We start from the raw sequence: 26,993 nt of genomic DNA, 5'->3' as shown, positions 1-26,993 counted from the left end.
TGAAGGTCGGAGTAACCTATCGCGTGTCGGCACGATTTCTCAGGTATAACGTCATCGTCATCAGACGACAACGTCTCCCTCTGAGGGAGCACTGCCTTCTTTGGGCTCTCAAGAGTCACGCGTCTTGAGACATGCCTTTTTGGGCGTGAATTCTCAGCGTGCTCTTGGACTTCGATGCGCAAATTAGTGCGCGCAGCTGGTTTGAACTCCTTGTCATGTTGGAGGTGACGGCGACCCCCAGCGTGTTGAGTCGTTCGGGGCTTCTTTATCGAGCCCAAACGTTCTTGGACTGGAGCTTTGCCTCTTTGAGTCGTTCGGGGCTTCTTCATCGGGCCCAAACATTCTTGGACTGGAGCTTTGCCTCTCTCGTCGGGAATTGGACCGAGGCGCTCCAAGACTGACTTTCTCCTTCGGGATGATTCCGTAGGATCTCCCGGAGAAGCTATTAGAATTACCGGCGACTTTGGTCGGCTCGCCGGAGGTTGAACCTGCTTCGAAGGCTGCACTGATTGTGCCTTAGTCTGAATCGCCGCTTCAGACTTCGGCCTCCAAACTTGACGGGTTGGTGGCGGCTTCTTGGCCACTTCCTTCTGTAGTCTTCTACGGGCCTCTTGGACTTGAGCCTGTGCCTGCGCTGACATTGCGTGATGCTTGCAAATGCGCTCCTCCAGTGTTGAACGGTTCCGTTTGACACAGACCCATTCGTTTGTTGGCGGCTTGGAGGAGCTGCCATTCATTGGTTGTTGAGGCTGTTTGCCTCTCCTGTTCTTCAGATCCGCGTTATAGCGGATTCCATCCGTGGATTCCATCGTCTTCGCGAGTTCCTTGGCCAAACGTTAGCGTCGCCTCTGACGGGGCGGCTGCGACGCATCGATCTCGGTAGCGAGATCGTCGGCTCCCACTGTGGTCGCCAGATTGTTCGCGAGGAAAATCGTAGCTTTCATTGCTTTCATTGATTCTATTGCACACTCTTGTAATAGTTTATCGATTACAAAAATCCGGTCTTTTTATAAGATCTGGTTACAACGAGATCAAAAGAAAAAGAAAATTACAATCCTTTCCTTATTTGTTGAACAAATCACGAGCTCCTGTTTTGCGGTCACTCGCTTTGGTGGGTTCTTCGCCTGCGCCGGGGTTTATCCGTAGACTACCGCGTGATCTAGATCCGGTCGGATCTACACGATATAACGGGTATTATTTCGCGAAGGAAATAATAGCCATGGGGGATTAATTCACTAAGGAAATAATTGCCCTCTCGGGATCAAAGGCCAAGCTTTGATCCGGAGTATAATCGCGTAGATCTCAGATCCGATCCCTCTCGAACTCCTGCCTTTTCTGACGTGGACGATCGCCGAGCACCGGATCTGAAAGAGCAAGTCTTCAAAGTCCCAAAGCTTTAATCTTTCTAAGTTTTGAGCCTTCAATCCAGCAGAGCTTCGCCGTCAAAAATTCCAACCTTTCACAAATGAGCCATGCCCCTCTATTTATAGGCACTCAGATCTGTGCCTTGGCACAGATCTGGCCGGCCACCCAGAGGTGGCTCGGCCCCCTAGCCACCTCTAGGTGGCTCGGCTTTGGCCGAGCCACCTAGAGGTGGATCGAATTTGGCCGAGTCCTCCAGGTGTCCGTTTTTTGGTTCCACGCTTCGTTGTTGACTTGGACTCTGATTTGTTGATCTGAATCCTGATTTGGCAGTAAATCCGCTTCGGTGTTCGAGTTCGAATCCGTTCTATGGTTGGATGACTCGTTGACTCACCGGACTGTTAGCTTGATTCCGCACGCAAGTGGATGTATTCCATTGCTTGCGTACAGTTCGTTAACCTCGTCGCCTCGTTAATCCGCTTCGTTGCGTGTCACTTGGCTTCGGCTTTGTGGGCTGACGCTCGTGTTTGGATATGTCGCCCGATGGTTCGTTGGTTTGTTGAATCACCGTGCCGAGCTGTGTTAAGGGACCTATAAGCAGTTTTATACGCCTACAATAACAAACCGTGGAGGTTTTCTTAAAAGAGCTTCGGGAGTACTAGGGACTGGACCATGCTGTGAATTGAGAACTCTTCCTTATGGGGATCATGTGGGTTGCATGCTTCGACCATCAGAACTTTAGCAACTTTGGTAGTGAAGGCATCGGTTGAAGGGCCAAGATCATTCTTCCTAAGAACAATAAGCTGACATGCCCTAAGTTTTTCCTGTAATCTCACCCCTGGTATATGAGAGTTTTCTTCAAAGAGTCCTCATGATCCTAGACGCCTATCACAGACTTAATCACTGCTCCTATGATCATATGAGCTATCGGCAGTTGGAGCTTCAGTGATATTTGGCCTTATCAAAACCTATGTTCCGGCCAGATTTGTTCTGTGATGGCAATTAGAAGTCCGGGTCACTTTTTAAGAAAAACAACCACGCTTATGGTGGGTCTTCTGCTAGAGGGTTTTCTATGCGGATTGAAGATCGTTCTACCATCTAACTGATGGTGTGCTTGGCAAACAATCCCCAGATAAGTTACTGAGGCTTTCGAGGATTGCACCTATGATGGTTTCTCTTAGCCAAAGCTAACCCTCCTTAGCTTAAATGATGCAACTTCTAACTTCATTTAGCTTAGATGATGCTGAAAAGCACCCTAGAGGGGGGTGAATAGGGTTATTACTAATCTTATTAGATATTAATGCCGATTAAAATTAATTAACAAATATATCCTAACAATGATGATATTCAATAAGATATATGCAAGGATATATATGCAAAGGGGAAAATAAACAAGAAACAATATAAACAAATAGTGGACACAAAGAGCAATCCAAACACAATAATATGATCACAGAGTCTGGACCTTCCGTCCTACGTCTCCGCTCCCCACTCCCAGGGAGAACTCCACTATCGACAGACCCGGTTTGGAAGCCGGAACTTCTCTACATACTCGGTTTTCTAGCTTACCAAAAACTCTACAAATCTCTCACAATGTACATACACAAACTACAACCTCAAGTGTTGGTCCTAACGTATCGCCTCCCTCAAGTGCTCGGCTTTACTATATTTCTCTAGGTTTTACTACCGATGCCACTCCTCTTGGTATCGACTATGTCCTCACCACACACTCCTCTTGGTGTAAATGTGTATTACAAGGTGATTCTCACAAATGAAGCTTAAGTACAATGATTTGTTCTCTAACATTGAATGAGAACACTATGAAGCTTACTCTCACTAAATCACTCACCACAACCCAACAATATATTGTATGAATAATATTAAAAGCTCAATTAAGGTGTGAGTGATAAATGAGAAAAAAAATTCTAACTCAAATAAAACTAGCTAAGATATGAATATGAAAATCAAAAGATAAATAAGCTAGATAAAAGAGTTAGAAATCTTCTCTATAAACACAAGGAGCTGTAGATAGATGATGAGGATGAATTCCTCAGTTGAAATCAAAAGCTTCCTCCTTGTGAAAAACTCCTCTTTTGAAACAAACTTAAAACAATGCTTAAACATAAACTAAACTCTTTCAAAACTTAATTAAACAATTTTCTTGATTACCTCAATAGTTGAATACACTGGGGTATTTATAGGCACTCAAGACATTAGCCAAAACCCAGAGAAAAAGACAAAACAACTCAAAAACAGAAAATCTAGAAACAACACAAAACTAGCCGTTGGAAGGCTTATCAGTCGACTGACGGGTTTCATCAGTCGACTGACGGGTTTCATCAGTCGACTGATGAGCTGTCTGTTACACGCAATCAGCAGCTTATCAGTTGACTGATGACCTTTTATCAGTCGGCTGATGACCTTTTATCAGTCGACTGATGGATCATCAGTCGACTGGTCAGTCGACCAAAATAAAATAAAAACTTTTGATCATTGTAAGTACTTTCGTCAGTCGACTGATGTCATCAATCGACTGACCAGTCAACTGATAATAGGTTATCAACCTAAATCGATTTTGAAATTGAGTTTCAAGGCTATGTAAAAAATAGTAAATAAATTCTAAAAAATGTGAAACTTTGTAAACAATTTATAAACATTTTGACAAACTTGTTTGAAAAGGAATTTTGCAATAAAAAATGTGAAACTTTGTAAACAATTTATAAACATTTTGACAAACTTGTTTGAAAAGGAATTTTGCAAAAAGGTCCTCATATTTGTGAAATATAAACATTTTGACAAACTTGTTTGAAAAGGAATTTTGCAAAAAGGTCCTCATATTTGTGAAAACTCAATTTTTATCAAAAATATACATAATACATGTTTTTGATGAATCTTGAAAATTAAGTTTGACATGTCAGAACATGTGAAAACTTTATAAAATGTTTTTATAAATGTTTTAAAACATTAATATAATGTAAACGAGATTAACAAACCAATATTGAATTGTTTTCTCAAGTAAACTCATTTTGTAATAAAATCAAAATTGTGTGTGTATATATATTTAGCTTGAAATATATTCACACAATATACGCTATAAAACAACTAATATACCAAATCTTGATAGATCTTCAATATGCTCGTCTTGGTAAACTTGCGGATGAAGCTTGAACTTGGATCTTGACTTGAATGCATAGCTTCACTCCATAATTCCGTCAACCTCCATTGGATATGATCGTGAATGCTCGATTCCATCCATCCTCCAACATATTTTTTGTCTAGAATGCCTAATAAGAAAACATAAATACTAGACAAACAAAAATAGGAATTGTTTGTAATCATCAAAACAAGATTAGAAGATGTAGGCTCATAATATCAGACCTAACAATCTCCCCATTTTTGATAATGACAAACAATCTACACAAAGAGTATATAAGATATACAATAATGCACAATACTCTTAAAATATACTCATAATCCACTTGTTTCTCCCTCATTGGCAATATCAAAATAGGGAAAACAAAAGAATAAGAGAGCATGAGCTCCCACTATCAATAAACACGGGTGAGTATAAAACATAAGAAGATATAGGGATTGCTCCCCCTATCAAAATGCTATTTGGAAAATATGCAATTATAAATATGGCAAGCATATGTGAGCAAGCATAGATAAAAGTATGCTAAACACCACTCACATACAAGACCAAGTGAACACTCATATGTGTATCATTAGTACAAAGTGTCACAAAGGGTCTAACACAAAGATATATATATCCATAGGATATATAAAAAATAATAACAAATCCTAAAAATGAAAATCAAAGATTAAAAATCACAAATCATGAATCAAATGATTTGTTAGTAAATCCAAAAGAAAATTCATAAGTTATCAAACCATAAATCATGATTGATTGAGAACATGTAGAAATATATTATTATGAGAATGATGTCTCAATACATGAAAAGCAAAGTATAAGTTTATGAAAACTTATGAAAAGCCAAAATCTTATTCATGAAAAATTCAAAAAAAAGGCAATAAAAATGATACCAAAAAGAGACCAAATGAGAATTCCTGAGAGGCATAAAGTATCACTTTAACAAAAATAAGATGATTGAGCAAATACATGATTCAAATGACAATCATGCTCAAACCACAAAAGAATCTAAGTAAAGAGGTTAGGCAAAGATGTCCACAAAAAAAATTATTTTGTATTAATATATATAATGGACACATCTTTCCTATATACATGATCACAAAGGAAATTTGTCGAAACATTTACAAGTTTTATCCATAAAGATCAAGGATTAGTATGCTTTGGATAAATACATAAAAGATCAATATACTCATTTTCGACAAAAACAAGAAAAAATTATTTCAACTCATATGAATGCCCGATAAACATAATTTGAAACAAAGAATTAATACATCCGGGGGGTTGCTCAAAAATAAACCTCACATATATAAACTCAAAACAAAGTATGATAAAAGGAATACATTTGATCAACAAAAGGAAATCTTTCTTGGACAAATTTGATCAAACCACATAAAGAGTATATTATAAAGCACTAATTGATGATCCATAAGCACAAATACATAAATATCATCAAAAGAGTGTTTTACAATGATCTCATGAAGCACAAGCACATCAAAATGAATCAAAAACAACATAGTTCAAACCAATACATAAAACACATGAGAAACATGAATTATGGTTTTGAAAACCCAAAAATCATTTATCGATAATATAAAGCGTGTATATATACATTTTAAAATACTTTCTTTTAAAGATTTTTTAAAAATTATTTGCAAAAATCTCAAATAAAAAACATCTTTAAGAACACAAAAATTTAAAAATTTAAAAAATTGTTCTTAAATAATCAGACATGTTTTGGCACCAAATTACTCTTGGTACCGAAGAGTCTAGGGACATGACCCTTATCAATAAAGCTCAAAACCCTAGGGTTATGATCCCTTTTGGACATATATGGTGCATGGACACGGTCAAAACAAAATTCATGTAGATGGCCATTTCGATTACAATGAGTGCAATGAAAGGGTCTAAAAGGTTTATATTAACCAAAAGGTGGTGCACGAAAATCATTTGCAAACAAAGGTAATTTATTTGAATCATTTTGCAAATGAGAAACATTTTTCAAATCAAAACAAAATTTGGCCAAATGGCCAAACCTACCACAAAAATCGCACTTATACACATGAGCATGTTTATGATGTGCAATTTGTGCATATGCATGTGTATGAGATGGAGAAGCTTGATGAGATGCACAAACATGATTAGGCTTGTTAGGATTTTGTGCATTATAACAAAACTTAGCTATATGCCTTTTTCGACTGCAAATAGAACAATTGTAAGTTTTGTTATACATGTGTGCATAGTGAATAGGTTTCTTAGAAACATTTTCATAGGACTTTGCACACAAGTCCATAAGCTTTTCATTGTCGGCAATGCATGTATTTAATGTTGAATCTAAGGATGATATGTGTTTCTTTATTTGATTCAACTAATCATTTAAAATATATGTATTGTCACAAGAAGTAGAACAAACAAGAGTATCTAATTTATTTTTGTTAGCCTCTACTTCTATCATGGAAATATTCTTATCATGAGTCAAACATGCAATATCCAATCTTAATTTTTCATTGCATTCTTTAAGATTAACATTTTCACTTGTAATGAAATCAAACTTAGATACACAAGACTCATGAATCGATTTTAATTGAACATGCTTGCTTTTTAATTCTTTAAAGTTATGTTTTAATTTCTTATGGTCATGCAACAATTTTTCATATTCATGTGCGAGCTCATCAAAAGTAAAATCATTATCGTTATCGGACTCGCGTACCTCACTAGGGCTATCCCCTAGTGGTTGTATGCATGAAGATGAGGCTCCTTTTGAACTTGAAGCCGAATCCTCCAAATGTTGCCGGATTACCTCCAAGTCCCCTAGATGTACTTCTATTAATTTTCATAACGTATAAGCACTATCAAAAGAATCATGTTTGTTAGCAAAAGATAAGCCAAAGGTATCAATTAGAAATTTTAACAAGGACTTGTTCATAGCAAACAATCTATTATCATTATTACTCAACTTGGATTTCTCCGTAGTGGGTACAATATAAGCGCCTTCAATAATTTCCCATATATCGATATTTATAGATTTAACAAATATGTTAAATCTAGCACACCATTGTTCATAGGAAAAATTACTAATTCTAGGAGCAATGTTAATAGCATAACCAAGACTAGGTGCACCGTGCATGTCCATAAAATTATGAAAGTAAGAAGAGAATATCAAAACAAGATTAGCAATAATAAAAAAAACAAGAGGTCTTTAACTCAAGGTGATTAAACCTCAAATCAAAGAGCACGAAGCTCTGATACCAATTGAAAAGCACTCTAGAGGGGTGCTTAATAGAGTTATTGCTAATCTTATTAGATATTAATGCCGATTAAAATTAATTAATAAATATATCCTAACAATGATGATATTCAATAAGATATATGCAAGGATATATATATGCAAAGGGGAAAATAAATAAGAAACAATATAAACAAATAGTGGACACAAAGAGCAATCCAAACACAATAATATGATCACGTAGTTCGGACCTTCCCTCCTACGTCTCCGCTCCCCACTCTCAAAGAGAACTCCACTATCGACACACCCGGTTTGAAAGCCAGAACTTCTCTACACAATCGGTTTTCTAGCTCACCGAAAACTCTATAAATCTCTCACAATGTACATACACAAACTACAACATCAAGTGTCAGTCCTCACGTATCGTCTCCCTCAAGTTCTTGGCTTTACTATCTCTCTCTAGGCTTTACTACCGACGCTACTCCTCTTGGTATCAACTACATCCTCACCACACACTCTTCTTGGTGTAAATGTGTATTACAAGGTGATTCTCACAAATTAAGATCAAGTACAATGATTTGTTCTCTAACAATGAATGAGAACACTATGAAGCTTACTCTCACTAAATCACTCACCACAACCCAACAATATATTGTATGAATAATATTAAAAGCTCAATTGAGGTGTGAGTGATAAATGAGAACAATAAAATTCTATCTCAAATAAAAGTAGCTAAGATATGAATATGAAAATCAAAAGATAAATAAGCTAGATAAAAGAGTTAGAAATCTTCTCTATAAACACAAGGAGCTGTAGATAGATGATGAGGATGAATTCCTCAGTTGAAATCAAAAGCTTCCTCCTTGTGAAAACTCCTCTTTTGAAACAAACTTAAAACAATGCTTAAACACAAACTAAACTCTTTTAAAACTTAATTAAACAATTTTCTTGATTACCTCAATAGTTGAATACACTGGGGTATTTATAGGCACTCAAGACATCAGCCAAAACCTAGAGAAAAAGACAAAACAACTCAAAAACGGAAAATCTAGAAACAACACAAAACTAGACGTTGGAAGGCTTATCAGTCGACTGACGGGTTTCATCAGTCAACTGATGAGCTGACCATTACAGGAAATCGATAGCTTATCAGTCGACTGATGACCTTTTATTAGTCGACTGATAGATCATCAGTCGACTGGTCAGTCAACCAAAATAAAAAAGAGACTTTTGATGATTGTAGGTACTTTCATCAGTCGACACATCAGTCGACTGATGTCATCAGTCGACTGATAACATGCTATCAGCCTAAATTAATTTTGAAATTGAGTTTCAAGGCTCTGTAAAATATAGTAAATAAATTCCAAAAAATGTGAAACTTTGTAAACAGTTTATAAACATTTTGACAAACTTGTTTGAAAAGAAATTTTGCAAAAAGGTCCTCATATTTATGAAAACTCAATGTTTATCAAAAATATACATAATACATGTTTTTGATGAATCTTGAAAATGAAGTTTGACATGTAAGAAAATGTGGAAACCTTATGAAATGTTTTTATAAATGTTTTAAAACATGAATATAATGTAAACAAGATTAATAAACCAATATTGCATTGTTTTCTCAAATAAACTAAAACATGAATATAATGTAAACAAGATTAATAAACCAATATTGCATTGTTTTCTCAAATAAACTCATTTTGTAATAAAATCAAAATTGTGTGTGTGTATATATATATATTGAGCTTGAAATATATTCACACAATATACACTATAAACCAACTAATATACCAAAGCTTGATAGATCTTTAATATGCTCGTCTTGGTAAACTTGCGAATGAAGCTTGAACTTGGATCTTGACTTGAATGCATAGCTTCACTCCACAATTCCGCCAATCTCCATTGGATATGATCGTGAATGCTCGATTCCATCCATCCTCCAACATATTGTTTGTCTAGAATACCTAATAAGAAAACATAAACACTAGACAAACAATAATAGGATTTTTTGTAATCATCAAAATAAGATTAGAAGATCATAACATGAGACCTAACAGATGCAACTCCGATGTTGTTCTTCAGGGTGAGTAATATCAGACCCTTGATCAAAACTTGGCATGTCTTCTCAAAAAAGAAGAGTGGCCACATGGTGGGCATCAAACTATTGATGCTCGACATCAAATAGAATAATCCAGAAGATGCTTGAACTTGTATTACAAGAGTATCGCTAATGCACATAATGGTGGGAAACCAATGTATTTATTTTCTTGTGTTTGGTTCGCATGGAAAAAAAGGAAAACTTTTATTGATATGACATTTCCTACTATTCTTGTGTTTGGTTGGTTTTGAAGTTTGTAGTGAAAAGTGTTTGTGGTCACCATGGTAAGATTATTCCCACTATATTATACAACATTTATGCTCGTTATGTGATGTAATCTTAATTATATAAAAGTTCGGATGTAACATGAACAAATAATAATATCCCAAATGAATTATAAATTTCTGTTTGTTTTAATGAAATCATACTTTAAACCGGAAATAATATGAATCAATTGCTATGTATTACGTATATACATGTTTCAGATTGAAAAAATCACACGAATCATGTACTAACCTGAGTATTCATAAATTTATGTAGTTAATTTGCATGAATTATCCAAAAAAAAACTGCTGAAACCTATAAAAACATATAAACAACCAGAATAGTCAAGCATATGTATATAACCTAGCAAATCGCACAAAACCATACTTGAAAATAATTCCACAACACAAAACCAAGCTCTACAAAGATCAGAACTGCATGAATAGAACTATGAAAACTTATAATATTATGAACTGTTACAATCCTTTATACGAAATTTTATCCGCATACAAAGTTTCAAAATTAGCTACTGACTACTGATACAAGACCGATATAACATTTGCAAGTGGTATCCTTAAAGGTATCTCTTGACCTTCATTGAAGAATGAGGTTTGACATGAAGTTCACCACTTGACCAGGATCTTCACCACTCGACCAGGTAGCACGACTATAGCATGATCTGCTCTCCCCTCTCTCTTGGAGCACTTGACACATAAAATAGACATAAACATGCAAACCAGTTTCTTACAGGTGATGAGCCTAAACGTGAAACAAGAATTTTAATTCTATATGATTGAAGTAAAATATAATATACAGAAAAAAATTACCAGCAAGACAACGGCTATAGAGGAAAAAGCCAACACCTACAAGATAGACAAGTTCAAGATAGACAAGTTCAGATGTAAAATATGACGCCCCAGGTTTCACGTAAGGCTGCAGTCCAAGGCGAAACCAGGAATGTCAAACCTGCCAAGTACCAAACACCATGCTACGACATGTTTTACCATCACAGTTACTATCTCTATAGTGGAAACAACAAATAGGTGAAAGTATCTACATGCAAATAATAGAGATAGAACAAACGAGATGTACACAGAAGCAATAAGATAATAATCATCAGTGAGCCCAACTAAAATAGAAATATCTCTGAGTCTGAAATAAACCTCAAGTACAATAAGTCAAATAAAGTATCACTATGGCTCTCAGCCTCAACAAAATAAAATGCAAGTCTAGAGTCTGAATATAAACAACTAACTATGGAGTTCTGTAATAACTACTAAAATAATAAATAGCTTAGATGTAATCTATGAAGAAATCCCATCACTGCGACTCTCCGTGCGCCAAACTCGCTGCCTAAAAAGGGGGAAAACAACGAGCGTCAAAGAGCTATAGCGAGATCATCTCCACCTCTCCCTAGGGGAAGGGGTAGGAATATATAGAAAATACAGACAGTATATAAGTATAAAATCATTCATATAAATCTAACTGGAGATTAGTATTTAGGAATCCACAACACGAGAGTTAGTACGTCGAGCGAAATAATCCAAACAAGGAAACCCTCATGTATATACTATATCTCAAATTGTGACTCCCTAAATACTGATTCCAAACTCTATGAATGAAAAACAACAAACAAAAAGGTAACACTCCAAACCTCAAACCTGTAGAACAAATATCTCATTTCGATCTAAACTCGGGTAGACGAATCTAATATAAGGGAAACTCAACAAAAACAAAAGTTAACCATAAGCCATATCGTGTAAGCCACGGTCTCAGAGAAAGTACCCTACTTACGTGTGTTCAAAATAGAAGCAAAACTACAATTTATAATACTTACAAGTGTGCATCTTATGTGCATAAGAGATACTCTTGTAATATTCTTACTCAATCGCTCTATGGCAATAGGTTTTATCTCCCTATCCCGGATACATGAAATGACGATACTTTTGTAATGTTTTTACTTAATCGCCCTGTAAAAATGGGTTTTATCTCCCCATTCCGGATATATAATATGACGATACTTTTGTAATATTCTTACTCAATTTCCCTACGAAAATAGGTTTCATCTCCCTATTTCAGAAATAAGAAATTACTATACTCTTCATATTTATCAACTTAAATTAGGACAAAGTTATGTCTACACAACATATTCTAAACATACGTGCACATGTCTCAGTGTGCGTGTCCATATCTGGTGTTTACTAACATCTCGAGTGTTAAACAACCTATAAACATTGTATTATAGCAGTACAAGGTCGAGAGACTCGCTCGAAAACCAAAACAATTGAATAAAATATTGCAAGGGCGACATATAGATTGGCGGTCGACCGTATTATGTGACGGTCGACCACGACGGGTTCAAGGCCTAGCCAGGCCTCTGCCTGCACGCGGTCGACCGCCACTAAGGTGCGTTGGCGGCGACCGCAATTATGCACGGTCGACACGATGGGTTCAGCCTACCCAGGCTCTACCTTTACACGTCGTGACGACACTATGGTGCGGTCGACCGTGGGTTGAAATTCCGGATTCTAAATCTGGTTGTGTGTGTTGTGTTCATGCCGTGTTTAGGTGATTCAAACATCATTAAAACAATACGAATCTTGCATGAAAACATGTCAACAACAGATAAAAACTTTTGGGAGCAACACAATATATAATACATGATTATGTACATAAAAATTCATATTTAAAACCATAAAACATGCATAAGAACTTGAAACAAAGAACAATTCATCTTTCTTTAGATTAAACAACTTTTAAATCATTAAAACATGCATAAGAACTTGAAACAAAGAACAATTCATCTTTCTTTAGATTAAACAACTTTTAAATCATTTTTAGATCTTAAATATCTTCTGTAAATTCATTCTCAAACCTTTTCACATGGAAAGAACTAGTCTTTATACATATAATACAAAAGAATTGACTTTTATTCCACTACAAGAAATTACGTCTTTAACGAAGGGATTTCCCTTCGTTAAAGAGCTGAAAACCTTCGTTATTGTATGCTAACGACGGGGAAAAATCCCTTCGTCACCCGTTGTTGAAGCCCTCTTCGCTAAAGGGTCACGAAGGGATATACTACCCGTCGTTATAGAGTCTATAACGACGGAACATATTACCGTCGTTAATATTTACGACGGTAATTATCACCGTCGTTACCATCAGTAACGGGGATATTTTCCCGTCGTTACCATCAGTGACGGGATATTTTCCCGTCGTTACCGTTAGTTACGGGGATATTTTCCCGTCGTTACCATTAGTTACGGGGATATTTTCCCATCGTTGAAGACTAATTAATGACGGTTGGATACCGTCGTAAAAGTCCTCATAATGGGTAATTAGTAACCCATCAACGACGGTGCTTTCCCTTCGTTGATGAACAAAATACGGTTTATAAAACCGTCATTATAGACTACAAATTTCTAATATACATCAATAATAATTTTTTCATTCATAGGCAACTATCATATTATTCTCAATCTGACATTAAGATTCACAACAAAAATATATTAAAAATACCCAATAATGAATAAGAGGGAAAACAAAAAATTCCATTCATTAATAACATCAATAAATAAAATTACACCATCCTCAAATATTCAATACTAATAACAAGAGTTAATATCCTAATCGTTCCAAAGAAAAATACATGAAACTATCTAAAACTAATTAAAATAAAAGTTTGTGGAAGACACATTCTTTCATCTCTAATCATCGTCAAATTAAAGAAGACTCGAGCTACCCCCCTCCTAATCTTGCATGGATAGCCTGAAAAATTTTAAAAAATCACATAATTAAGAAATATTAATGAAGCAAATATTATCTTATTAAGTAAAAATCATATTTTTTTAGTGCAAGTAGTCAATCATAAAAGTATATAAGAGATTTTACAAAAAATAATTACCTAATCCTGCACACGTTCTTGAGTTTGAGGAGCCAATGAAGGTGATTGCCTAAAAAAAAGTTCTTGCATAGCTTTCACTTGTGACTCCAACTCAGACATCCTTTGTTGTTGTTGCTCCTGCTCATCTAAGCGTTGTTGAAGCATCTGGTTCTTTCTCTTTTCTTCTATAACCCGTGCTTCCAGATCAGATCGACTAGGGAGCGGTCCTCTCAAATCTTTCAAAGTAGTCCCGCCACCAAATACAGTGATGTGACCATGAGATTGCTTCCCCCAGATTTTCTCAACTATCTCAATGTCAGAAAGTGAAGGGTTTGCTTGTTTGACTTGAACAATTTCATCCTATAAAAATTAAATTCGTATGTTAGTACTATATAATGCATCATTATCAAACTTAAACACATATTCTACTTACATATTTATCTTGATCCCCATTTTCTAGTGTTTCATTAGCTTTCTTTCGAGTTTCATGAAACATTTTTGCCACATCAGGTGGATTTCCTGACTTGCCACCCTTATTCAAATATTAAATACAAATGAGTACAACATCAAACTAAAAAACAAAGTAGTTATAAATAAATAAGAAATTAGTTTTGAATGTATACCAATTCCCACGCAATTTGTCTAAAGGATTTGCTGCCCGTGTGGTGGAGCATCTTTCTTTTGCCTCTGTTAAGTGTATTTTGTTGGCTTGCTTTCTATACATCAAGATTAAAAGATAATTTTAACAATCCAACAATATACATGGAACAAAATTAATAAAATTAGGAGATTAATACCTGAAATTTTGAAGAAAAATAATGTTCCTTAACTAGCAAATCCCAGTCATCAACACTCACTTCTGTAGGTTTATTTCTAAGTGCAACTTGTAATGAATTTTCTTTCACATATTTCCTGTGCATGTCACCACGCCACTTATTCCACAAATCGCGCAAGTGTCTCATTACTGACTCTCTCTTTTGCTCCATGTCATCAGCATCAAATTTATCCTATATCAAATTTGAATCAAAATTTAATTTATAAGAATTAAAAACCAATTGTAAAAAATTAATTTTCAATGTACCTTAATGGATGCCCACATATGATCTTTATTTTGCTGTGGTATTTTGGCCCAATTCTCAACAGCTACTGGGCAAATATTTCTATCTCGAATAATAATTCCAAGATATCGTGAAAATTCTGGTTCAATAGCTCTATTCTGATAAAAAGTAATGATTTTTTTCTCCCCATGTGACAAATTATTCAACTTTAGACACTTATTACTACCACGAGGTGGATTTTTCTTCCTTTGAGAATTATCAGCTGCATACATCATATCATATGTTAGAAACAAGATATAGTTAAAGAAATTGATAAAAATATTTCTTCTTGTAATTAATAAAGAATATACCTTCTTGTCGAGATTCATTTAGTATTGCATCATCACTTTGCACTCGATGATTATCTGATTCTGCAAAAATTGAGCAATTATTAATCCAATCATAAAAAATAAATTGAAAGATAAAAACAAATAATAATAAATTTTAAGTCTCATCAACCTGCAGAATCATCATTCTCTTCATTGTTAGTATTTGCACTTCTCCTGCGATTTTGTGCAAAATTCTCCTCTTCAAAGTTTTCTGAATCAGCACTAAAATTTGTACCCATATTTTGATCTTGTATTGGATTTTGAATATTCAAGTTCTTGTCATGACAAGTACGGAGTTGTTCCCTTCTTAATGAATTTTCTGCAATTGCTTGAAGTCGCTTCCTAATTAATGACCTGGGTGCTAGAAATTGTGCCTTTTTGCTTTTGGAAGTGACTTCTTGAGTTTTCATTTTCCTGCTATGAAAAGGAATTTAAGTATTACACACTATGTATGAAACAAATATCAAAAGAGAAATGAATAAAAGAAGAAGATATCACGAAGGACAAGCATAACAATAAATACATAATACACTAATGTAGAAGCACTTGCTGCAATGTCAAAGCCACATCCAAAATATGAAGAAAAGAACATCATATGTCTAAAAAAGGAATAGTTATAGTGAAGATACAACTTAAATTTTATCTCAATAACACAATATCATTTGTGTTCTATTCTTTAATTAAAGCGTTCTAATTCTCTGCTTGAGTCTTTTTCCTCTTTTTTGAAGTTGAGACCGAATTTACAATAATTGGATCAATATCACTCCTTCTCAAATTGATATAATCATCTTCCAATGATGTTGATGCAATAGCCTGAGCATCAAATGATTCATCTTGCAAATAAGCTTCAACTCCATCGTCTGTTATCCCACAATCATCTGTATCTGGTGGCATATCATAGGAATCACGGGGTTGTGCTTTAAGAACTACATGCCAACCTTCATTGGCAATATCCTCAACATAAAAAACTTGTGATGCTTGGCCAGCAAGTATAAAGTGGTCATTCGTCTTTAGCAAGTGTCGGCAGTTAATACTGATAAATCCATATTTGTCTTCTTTCAAAGCGGTCCCTTTTCCTTTGCCGTGCACATCCCACCATTTACAACGAAATAGAACAACCTTTCTTCTACCAGGATACTCTAATTCGACAACTTCAACCAAAGCACCATAATAATCTATATCTCCACCATCACCAGCATCACCAACAACTGCAACCCCACTACTTTGAGTTGACAAACAATTATCTCGACTTTCTGTATGAAATCGATGTCCATTTATGACAAATCCAGTAAAACATTTAACAATCTTACTTGGACCACGAGATAGTGAAAGTAAGTCATCATCTTCTCGATAACTCTGATAAACCTAAACAAAACCAAAATATGATCAAGTCATGGAACATGTAATAAAATGAACCAATCAAGATATTTAAAAAATAAGGCAAGATATATACGTACTAGAGCTTGGAACCACTCGATAAAGTTCTTATCCCAATCTTTATCATCATAGTGATTTGTGGGTTCTCTCACGAATTCATTGTAGTCCCTACATTAAAATATCATAAATATGATTAACGTTGACTAACTATAGTAAATTTATTAGTAGAATCTTAAACTTTAGTGACTTACTCAATGTGTGGTTGCACTTCATCACAGTTCTTTAGAACATAAATATGAGCTTGCAACCACTCACGTTCATCAAGGTAGCGGGTGGTGGCAGCACCCAATGCCCGCCCACTATGTCTGAAAATAGATAGTGTCCAATCATGGACTGGGGGTTCTAATTCAAATCTCACGATCAGTGAGTAATTCTCCTCGAATCTTCACAATAGATTTGAGAGAGTTCATATCGAGAGAAAGACTGATGCAACAAGTCATTCGTTCATTCCAATGTGAACGACTGATTCCTACGGTCATCTCAGGATGTCAATGCTTCTCATATGCGGTCAAACTGTTGGTGTTCGACCAATTTACGAACGTTGCTTTGCCCAACCAACGACGACGTTCTCACATGAAGAAGTCTCCAGAGACCGAGTATCCTGGGGTCACTATCAATGTGATCGGCAGAGGGAAAGCCTCAGGTCCTAGTTCTGATGACTCTGAGACAAGTCGTTCACCGACTGTCAGAGAAATCGCTAACGAGTTTGAAGGGATCTACCGACGCACTCGGACGCGAACAGGATCCATTCCCCCTGTTAACTATCGGAGGTTAGCCAGAGGAACCAATTCCGATGATGAACACTCAGCCATTGTAGAGTCCCAATCATCAAACTCTTTTGTTGAACATGAGAGCTCCGCTTATATGACAGAAAGCCATGAAGATCTCGCGAAGAGACTTGATGAGCAGGAGGTCATGCTCAAATCTCAGCAAGAGGCCATCAATGAACTCATGGCCCTGTTGACTCAAATAGTCGCAGATACGGCCAAATCTCAGAAGACAGATTCGCCACCCAGGCAAGAATCCTCCCGGAGAGGAAAAACATCTTCATCCCGACCTCACACAAGCAAAGGGAAGGGAAAAGTGGTTGATGACACGGCTTCTGACCAAGAAGCCCACAACTTAGAATCTTCCTCTGATGAAGGAAGAGAGACGGAGAACGAGCAGAATCTCCAGTCTGTCAAAATGGAAGAATTGGAAGCCCGCCTCAATGTCATTGCCAACAGAAGTGAGCTCCAAGACGAGGGAGTTGTCAGGCCCTATCCTGCCGAATGGGATGCAGCCCCTTATCCTCCAAAATTCGAAGTCCCGACGCTACAAACTTTTGACGGCACGGGATCACCGAACCAACATATCTATCATTTCAAGTCACAGACTGGGAATGTGATATCAAATGACGCCATACTGGCTCGATTATTCATTGGCACCCTCAAGAGAGTTGCCTTTGAATGGTTCAGGAAACTTCCTGTGGGATGTATCCAAAAGCGGACAGATCTAGAGAGACTCTTCCTGTCAAGATTCTTCGAAGAGGATACGGAAGTCTCCATCCATACCCTTATAGCCACTAAGCAAAAGAAGAGGGAGTCTGTCAAAGCCTTCGTCAAAAGGTTCCGAACCATGGCTCTCCGGTGTTCGTCAGGTATGACACAGTCTACTTTAGTAGAGACTTGTCGGCACAACTTGCAGACAGACCTCCTAGCCCGAATCGGATGCCGTTCTTGGAGACAACTAATCTCTCAACGCGAACAGGCTTAAAAGATTATTGCCAGGATCAAAGCTGAAGAACAAAGTAGGCAGGATCAGCCTGAGCAATCGGACCAAGCCCAACCTTCACCTGAGCAATCGGACCAAGTTCACTCTTCCCAGTCAGAACCGGAAGATGCTACGGCCACTGAAGCTAATCCTCCTCTTCAGTAGGATGGCAGGTCCAACAACTATCACGTTAACAGTTACCTCTGATAGTCAAACTCGTTAGACAGTGGCTCACTAGGCGATGTGCCATGTCTACCCTTTTCCCCCCTGCACTTGTTCAAGGCTGGGGGGTTGGTTTATTTGTAGTTCATTCGATTATGAGCAATAAATTTTCTGAGTTGTCATGTTCAATAGAACACCTCTGTCAACCATGAAATCCACTAAAACTATCACGTTAACAATCACCTCTGATAGTCTACCTTCCTCCAAATTCTCCCACCAATCCTCTTCAAGTAGGATGGCAGGTCCACCAAAACTATCACGTTAACCGTCACCTCTGATAGTCCTTTTCCTCCAAATTTCCCCACCAATCCTCTTCAAGTAGGATGGCGGGTCTACAAAAAACTATCACGTTAATGATTACCTCTGATAGTCTATTCCCTCCAAATTTCCCCACCAATCCTCATCAATAGGATGGCGGGTCCACCAAAACTATCACGTTAACAGTTACCTCTGATAGTCTAGTTTCTCCAAATTCCCCCACCAATCCTCTTCAAGTAGGATGGCAGGTCCACAAAACTATCACGTTAACAGTTACCTCTGATAGTCAAACTCATCAGATAATGGCCCACTAGGTGATGTGCCTTGTCTACCTCTTTTTATTCCCCTGCTAAGTCTTAATCAAGACTGGGGGTTGGTTACTTGAAATCCATTGGATTAATAGTAACGAATCTTTCACATCGTCGAGTTAACATTACACTTCTGACGATCATCATCCCCACAGAGTATGCATTCAACTCGCATTACTCCTAATTTGTCACGTTAACAATATACACCTCTGACAATCAACTTATCAATCCTTACCAATAGGATGATAGGTCCTCATTCAAAGCACATGTGACATAGGAACTATGATTATAACTAACAAAATGACTTGTTAATGGAAAGTGGTATGTCCAAGCTTGACAAGTACATCTGAATAGCTAAAGAAATAATCATTTAAAATTCATTTAACTTAAGTAAATACCACACATTTATAGGGTATATAATTGCAACATGTATAGGGTACTTTAAGCCAATATAATTGCAACATGTATATAATGATGGTCAACTGGTCTCTTCACTAATTTTGGTCGTTAAATACTAGATTTCTTGTAGCGATGAACATTTGAGTGAGCAGTCAAAAGAGCGGGGATTGAGTAAGGATTTGGACAACACGTGAAAGTGGAGATGTAGACGGAGTACGTGAATAATAGAAATATCATAGTTTTAAGAATAAAGAACTTTTGAATACTATCTTGTCTGCCATTGGAATTCTCCAAATCTAGATAATGATCATGATGACCAATGCTTGTCAATTTGTTCCAATAATTTCCTTAAGCAATTACTTATCGGTGGGATTGGTATAAGTTTTTAAACAATCATATAAATATTTTTTTATAGGAAGAATAGAATCAAAACTTATTTGCAAATTCATAAATGTTTTTTGCTTTAATTGTTACAAGGGGGTACTTAAGTGCAAAGTAGTTGAAACTATAGGGTCTGTACTAAAATCAAACAGTAACTGCAAAAATTACCTTCGAGGAATCAATTTAGCAAATTCATAAATATTTTTAAACAATCATATAAATGTTTTAAGAAATAAGAGACCGTAACTGAACAAGTTTTTAAACAATCATATAAATATTTTTTGATGGAAAGAATAGAATCAACACCTATTTGCAAATTCATAAATCTTTTTGGCTTTAATTGTTACAAGGGGTACTTAAGTGCAATCTAGTTTAAAGTATAGGGTGTGTACTAAAATCAAACAGTAACTGAACAAGTTACCGTACGTCGAGCCGCGCGATGGAGGAAGAGTTCTCGACGACGGCGCTGGGGCGGCGATGGCGCTGGGGCGACGACGACGCTGGGCGGTTCTGTGGCGTTGCTCGACGGCTACGAGATCTCGACGACGAGATCTGCAGACGAACTGAAGACGTACGACGACTCGAGACCACGACGAACTGTAGTTGACGACGGGGAACTCAAGATGACGCCGACTCTCGCCGACGAACTGGAGCCGACGAACAGATGTTGACGACGCCGACTGAACTCGAGACGGCGCGCGACGACGAGGAGCGGCCTGATCTCGAGATGACGACGGCGGTGCTGGGATTTGCTGCAGCAACGTCGAAAGGTGGGCGGACTGGGTTAGCTGCCGACGATGGGGCGGCGGGCAACGTCGGGGAGGCGACGCTGGAGCAGCGGCGGCGCTGGGATGATCGGCGGCGTGAAGGTATTGACGAAGAAGATGAAGACTTTTAGAAAATATAAGCTAGGTTAATTTATTGATATGGCGGCTGAGAGATAATTAATTAGTCAGAAGTTTGGGAATTGTAGAATACGGGTTCGGGTTTGGGGATTTGTATTGTGGGTATTGTTAATTAATAGTAATAGGTTTAACTATCATTCCTATTATGATTAGGAGTATCATCAATGATGGTGATGGAACCCTTCGTTATTCAGGAGACCCAATAACGACGGTATTAGGATTAAATTAATGAAGGGACTAGAAAACCGTTACCCATCTCACATCATTCCTATAATATTTGTAATCACTCGACGAAGGCTTTAAAAACCCGTCGTTATTACATACACATTAACGACGGTCAACTGGTCCCTTCACTAATTTTGGTCGTTAAATATCAGATTTCTTGTAGTGTTCATAAACTAGTCAATTTGGCTCTATAAAACATGTTAAAAACTCTTTAAAAATATTTTGAAAACTAGGAGGGTGATTAGTTGTAGAACCCCGTAATTTTATATGAATATATATGAATTATTAGTAAATAAATAATTCTTTTAAGATAAGTAGCTTGAGGTTATTGAAATACATGATAGCAAGTTATTTGAGATGATATGAGAGTATGGGTGTAGAGTTTTGTGTGTTGTTTTTACAAATTAGCAAAAACATGCACAAAACTAAATTTTTCCAGATCAGTCGACACATCAGTCGACTGACTGTATCGGTCGACACATTAGTCGACTGATACGCTAATTTCCAGTTTTTTAGGTTTCGGGTCTGTTTTGTTTTGGTTCGGGTTTGGGTCAGGTTTAACTCTTCGTATATATTCCCCTTCACCCGAAATCACCCCTCACATCTTTAGACCTGAGAAAACCCTAGCCCCTCTCCCCTATCTTAAATCCTAGTTTTGTTCTTGGTGATTTTGGGGGAGAACTTGGAGGATTTTCGTCGAAATCTTCACATTGCAGCAAGGGGATCCACTCTCTCTCAGATCCAGGAGTTGTTCATCACCCAGAGGCAAGTAATATCTCGCCCAACTCTATCCCTTTTGTTTTACACGGATTTATAGAGTTTAATGAGTTTTGATTTAGCCAAAAACGTATTTTTAGTACAAAGAATGAATCTTTATGGTATATGAGGTGAGGTATTGAGCATCTCAGTTTATAAAAAGACCAACGATGTTTTATAAGAGGGATCTAGATCTGAAAATGTTTGTCAAGAGTTAATTCATGATTTATTGATTTCAAAACGTTTTCAAACATGTTTTTATGTGTTTAAGGTTTTTGATAAATGTTCACATGTAGATCCTTTATTTCAGTTTGATACATATATGATAAAATTAGTATTTTCATGCTTGGGATGGATGGGGAGGAGTTTAGAGAAATTTTTAGGTGAATAACAACCTGTGCATAGTTTCTGCAGTCAATCGGTCGACTGATCAGTCGACCGACGGGATGAAATCTCAGTCATCAGTCGACTGATCCGTCGACTGTTGGGTTGATTTGGTTTTCTCAGCTCCGTAGTCGATAGATCGGTCGACTGGTGAGCTGAGGCTGTGCTGCCTGAGTTTATCTGTCGACATATGAGTCGACTGACGTCATCAGTCGACACATCAGTCGACTGATGAGGTGTTTTACAGATTTTTAATCTGTTTGAGTTGCTTTTCGGGGTTACCTCGATGACCTGACACTAGTTCACTATGCTAATGATTTATCTGTACATGTGGGTTGACTTTTGACACAAGTTTAGATATGTATACCGAGACGCGTGTGAGTTTAGAATATGTATATCAGTCTGCATATACTTTTCACTGTCACACAGTCCTCGTGTTGGACTATAATCCATAGAAGTCCTCGTGTTGGACTATAATCTATTTTTGTCCTCGTGTTGAACATTTGCCACTTATTCCATGTGTTTGGAAACCACAGTATCTAGTTCCTGTATCGGACATATTTCTTAACCCTATGTATGACTTCCTCACAGGAGTTTTATGACATGACACTTATGTAGATTATGACATGATAACATGATACTCATGTAGGCTATGACATGGCACTGTATTTATGCTCTGAGATTAGTTGTGTTTCTTTTATTATTGTTCCTGTATTAGAACTTCGGGTTTGGTGTTTAGGGATTTACAATTTGAGATACAAGGTATATACATGAGGGTTTCCATGTTTGGATTATTTCGCTCGACGTACCTATGCTCGTGTTGTAAATTCCTAAATACTAAAATCCTCTTTAGTAAGATCAATGATTTTAGATCTATTATGTATTATCTATAATTTCTTATACAACGAGCCCTGTTCCCTTGGGGGTAACGAGCCAGGAGCCTGGAGAGTCGCAGGTTGATGGCGATGCATTTTAGCTTCAGCTGTCTACTTAGTTATATTTTTTTTTGGTGTTCCACAGTAGACTTTTGTTTAGGTATTTGAGAGTCTTATTCTAGAAGTTGTAAAGGCTGTGTGCCTTATTTCCTCTTGTCAGATATTTGTATTTGGGACTTGTTGAGTATTCTAGTTATCTATTCAGACATTGACTATGTATTTCTGTATGTTGGATGATGAGATATTTATGTGATCAGTATCACTTCATCAGTTATTTCTTGCACTATCTTTTACTTGCTTTTGTACCTACACCTATTGTTGACTCTACTAGATAGATGTTAATTGTGATGGTGAAACATGTTATTGCACGGTGTGGTGCATGGCGGGTTTGACATTCTTGGTTTCACCTTGGACTGCAGCCTTGTGTGAACCCAGGGGCATCACAGTTGGTATCAGAGCTCTAGTTCTAATATCCTTAGGATCATCCTGTGTCGAGTCGTGGAGCTAGGATTGAGTTTTTTAGGATTCATGTATAGAGTCCGTAGGGAGTTCCTAGTATGAGTGAGGACGATATATGCGTATATCTCAAAATTTGAGAATTTTTTTTTTATGATAACTATTTGGTGTAAATTTAAAGTATTTGTGTGAATACTATATGATGTGAAAATTTCAATGTGATACGTTATTTATAAAGGTCTATTTTGACTCATAAACTCTTATTTTCTTATGATCAGAGAGATGGTAGGACGTGGTAGACCTCGTACTCGGAGAGCTAGCCATGCAGAGTCACAACAGACACCATCTGAGCAGCAGCCAGCTCAATCCGAGCCTCAGTAGGCTCCACCCGAGCCGCAGCAGGCTACCGGAGCCGCAGCAGGCTCCTAAGTATTTAGTGGATATCATGGCTCCTCTGATTGCCCGGATGACAGCCATTGAGGAGTTAGTGATGACTCATATAGCACCGCGGACACCACCACCTCCAGTAGTTCCACCACAGGGGATACCAGTCGTCCCAATCAGAGAGAGAGAGACCCAGAGGTAGCGCCTGCAGCTGTTCCTCTAGCAGTCCTAGATAGAGCCACAGAGTAGGAGGCTTGGCTCCGTATGGTAGAGAGGTACCAGAAGATGAGGGCACCAGAGTTCCAGGGATCACCAGACCCTCTTGCAGCCCATAAGTGGAAGGAGGATGTGGGTAATATTCTTAACATACTCAGTGTGGATTCAGTTCAGAAGCAGAGATTGGCATCCTACAGCTTGAAGGGAGATGCCGGGAGATGGTACCGACTTCAGCTTACTCCAGAGCAGAGGATGACCCTCACATGGGAGGACTTCATATACTTCTTAGATGGGCATTATATTTCTTATGTAGCACAGACTGGGAAGGAGCTTGAGTTGTCCAGGTTGACTCAGGGGGACATGACCATTGCAGATTTTGAGAGTAGGTTCATGGAGTTGCTACATTTCACGGGTATGTGGCAGACAGGAGAGCGTCAGGCTTAGATGTTCTTGGTAGGGTTTCGCCCTAATCTCCGCCGATACCTATTCTCGAGGAGGTTCTATTCAGTTAGGGAGGTAGCTGAGGCCGCCACTTCACAGGAGATTGAGACTAGCATGTTCCAGAAGGATAAGGAAGGGAAGGCCAAGGCAGGGCAAAGTGGTGACAAAGGCAAGAACAAGAGATCTTTTTCTGGACATCAGCAGCAGCATCAGGGCTCTTATAAGAATGGACCCCAGCAGGATCAGAGAGCACATCAGCAGCGCAAGTTCTAGGGTTCTTGTTTTAACTATCATAAGGACGGGCATAAGGCATCGGAGTGTCGTAGCGCACCAGCAGGAGCCCAGCAGGGTAAGGATCCGAACCAGCAGTAGCGCCAGCAGGGTAGAGGTCAGGGCCAGCAGAACAGACTCGAGGCACCGCCAGTAGCTCAGAGGACTGAGGGGCAGGTTCGAGAAGTTCAGGAGGTTCCTCAGGGGCAGATTGTCCCATATTCTCCATCTCCAGTAGCAGAGCAGTCTTCAGTCACAGGCAGGGTTTATGCAGTAGTTCCCCGTGATCATGGAGCTAGCTGAGCCGTAGTGGAGGGTACGTTCCTTGTGGATTCTTTCCCCGCCCGTATTCTTTTCGATTCGGGAGCTTCGCACTCTTTCATCTCTCATGCATTTATGGCTAGACTCCAGCTCATAGCTCAGCCTCTAGACACCCATTTATCTGTTTCCACCCGTTTAGGTAAGGTATCGCTTCTAGAGAGCGTTTGTAGGAGGTGTACCGTCAGTTTAGACGAGTCGGAGTTCATAGTTGATTTGATAGTGTTGCATATGTCCGAGTTCGATATCATCCTTAGTATGGATTGGTTGTCTTCCTACCATATTAGTATTAACTGCTTTGCGAAGACAGTCAAGCTGCGAGCGTCCGATGGGTCCAAGATGATTGTAGCCACCTCTCAGGGCAACCAATTTACCGAGTCATTTCTGGCGTACATCGAGGAGGTGATGTGACGGGATCAGGGTGCTGAGTTATTAGAGACTAGAGTTGTCTCAGAGTATCAGGATGTCTTTCAGGACATACCTGGATTACCCCCAGTGAGAGAGGTAGAGTTCTATATTGAGTTGCAGCCAGGCACAGCCCCGATATCCCGCGCACCCTATCGTATGGCACCAGCTGAGATGAGGGAGCTTCAGACCCAGTTGGACGAGTTATTAGCTCAGGGTTTTATTCGTCGGAGTCATTCTCTGTGGGGCGCGCCGGTCCCCTTCGTGAAGAAGAAGGATGGTAGTATGAGATTATGCATAGATTATCGAGAGTTGAACAATATCACTATCCGGAATAGGTACCCACTACCTAGGATTAATGACTTGTTTGACCAGTTGCAGGGTGCGCAGTATTTCTCAAAGATTGATCTTCGTTCTAGCTATCATCAGTTACGGGTTAGGGATATTGATATTCCCAAGACCGCCTTTCTTACTCGATATGGTTCTTTCGAGTTCTTGGTCATGCCATTTGGGTTGACCAATGCACCCGCGGTATTCATGGACTTGATGAACCGGGTTTTCTATCCTTTCTTAGATCAGTTTGTGATTGTTTTCATCGATGATATTCTCATTTACTCGAGATCGGAGGCAGGTCATGAGAAGCACCTACGGATAGCGTTGAGGACTCTGCAGGAGCATCAGCTGTATGTCAAGTTCAGCAAGTGTGAATTTTGGCTTTCAGAAGTTAGTTTTCTTGGCCACATCATCAGTAGAGAGGGCATAGCAGTGGACCCGGCCAAGGTCACGACAGTTCTTGATTGGGAGCCACCGAAGATGGTGACAGAGATTCGCAGCTTTTTGGGTTTAGTTGGATAATATAGGAAGTTCATTCAGGACTTTTCAAAGATTTCGACGCCAATTACACACCTTACGAAGAAGGGCGTACAGTTCATTTGTGTTAGACCCTAGAGGGGGGGTGATTAGGATCTTATGCTAATCTAATCCGATTATATGCCAATTAAAATAAGTTAACAAGTTATCCTAGCAAGTATGAAATATAACAATATATATGAGCTAGGATAAGCAATATGAACAACAAGATATATCCTAATAATGAGATATAGGCAATGTATGTGCAAATATATATAAACA

General features: G+C 38.1%; 1 protein-coding gene and 2 long non-coding RNA genes across 3 annotated transcripts; all 3 read right to left on the bottom strand.

The window, feature by feature from the left end:
• Positions 14,163 to 14,477, bottom strand: LOC109829571. Its single transcript, XR_002244075.1, has 2 exons — positions 14,418 to 14,477; positions 14,163 to 14,344 (listed from the first exon to the last, which is right to left on the bottom strand). It is a non-coding gene; the product is annotated as an uncharacterized LOC109829571 (long non-coding RNA).
• Positions 14,484 to 14,818, bottom strand: LOC109829572. The gene is made up of 3 exons (XR_002244076.1): positions 14,782 to 14,818; positions 14,608 to 14,700; positions 14,484 to 14,516 (listed from the first exon to the last, which is right to left on the bottom strand). It is a non-coding gene; the product is annotated as an uncharacterized LOC109829572 (long non-coding RNA).
• On the bottom strand, positions 14,831 to 15,820 carry LOC109831260. Its single transcript, XM_020398593.1, has 5 exons — positions 15,541 to 15,820; positions 15,393 to 15,452; positions 15,066 to 15,304; positions 14,869 to 14,991; positions 14,831 to 14,836 (listed from the first exon to the last, which is right to left on the bottom strand). Exons 1-5 carry the CDS (start codon positions 15,818 to 15,820, stop codon positions 14,831 to 14,833), a joined length of 708 nt encoding a protein of 235 aa, XP_020254182.1.

The sequence above is a fragment of the Asparagus officinalis genome, chromosome 2 (assembly GCF_001876935.1).
Source record: "Asparagus officinalis chromosome 2, Aspof.V1, whole genome shotgun sequence".
Classification (NCBI taxonomy): Eukaryota; Viridiplantae; Streptophyta; class Magnoliopsida; order Asparagales; family Asparagaceae; genus Asparagus; species Asparagus officinalis.
This window is presented reverse-complemented; position numbering and strand designations above follow the sequence as displayed.

What these genes read in the sequence shown, in the direction of transcription:
- LOC109831260 (XM_020398593.1), bottom strand. Translation starts at nt 15,820, where the DNA reads ATGAAAACTCAAGAAGTCACTTCCAAAAGCAAAAAGGCACAATTTCTA. An exon ending in AGAGAATGATGATTCTGCAG is followed by an intron (nt 15,453 to 15,540) that starts GTTGATGAGACT and finishes CAATTTTTGCAG; the next exon opens with AATCAGATAATCATCGAGTG. An exon ending in ATATGTGGGCATCCATTAAG is followed by an intron (nt 14,992 to 15,065) that starts GTACATTGAAAA and finishes AATTTGATATAG; the next exon opens with GATAAATTTGATGCTGATGA.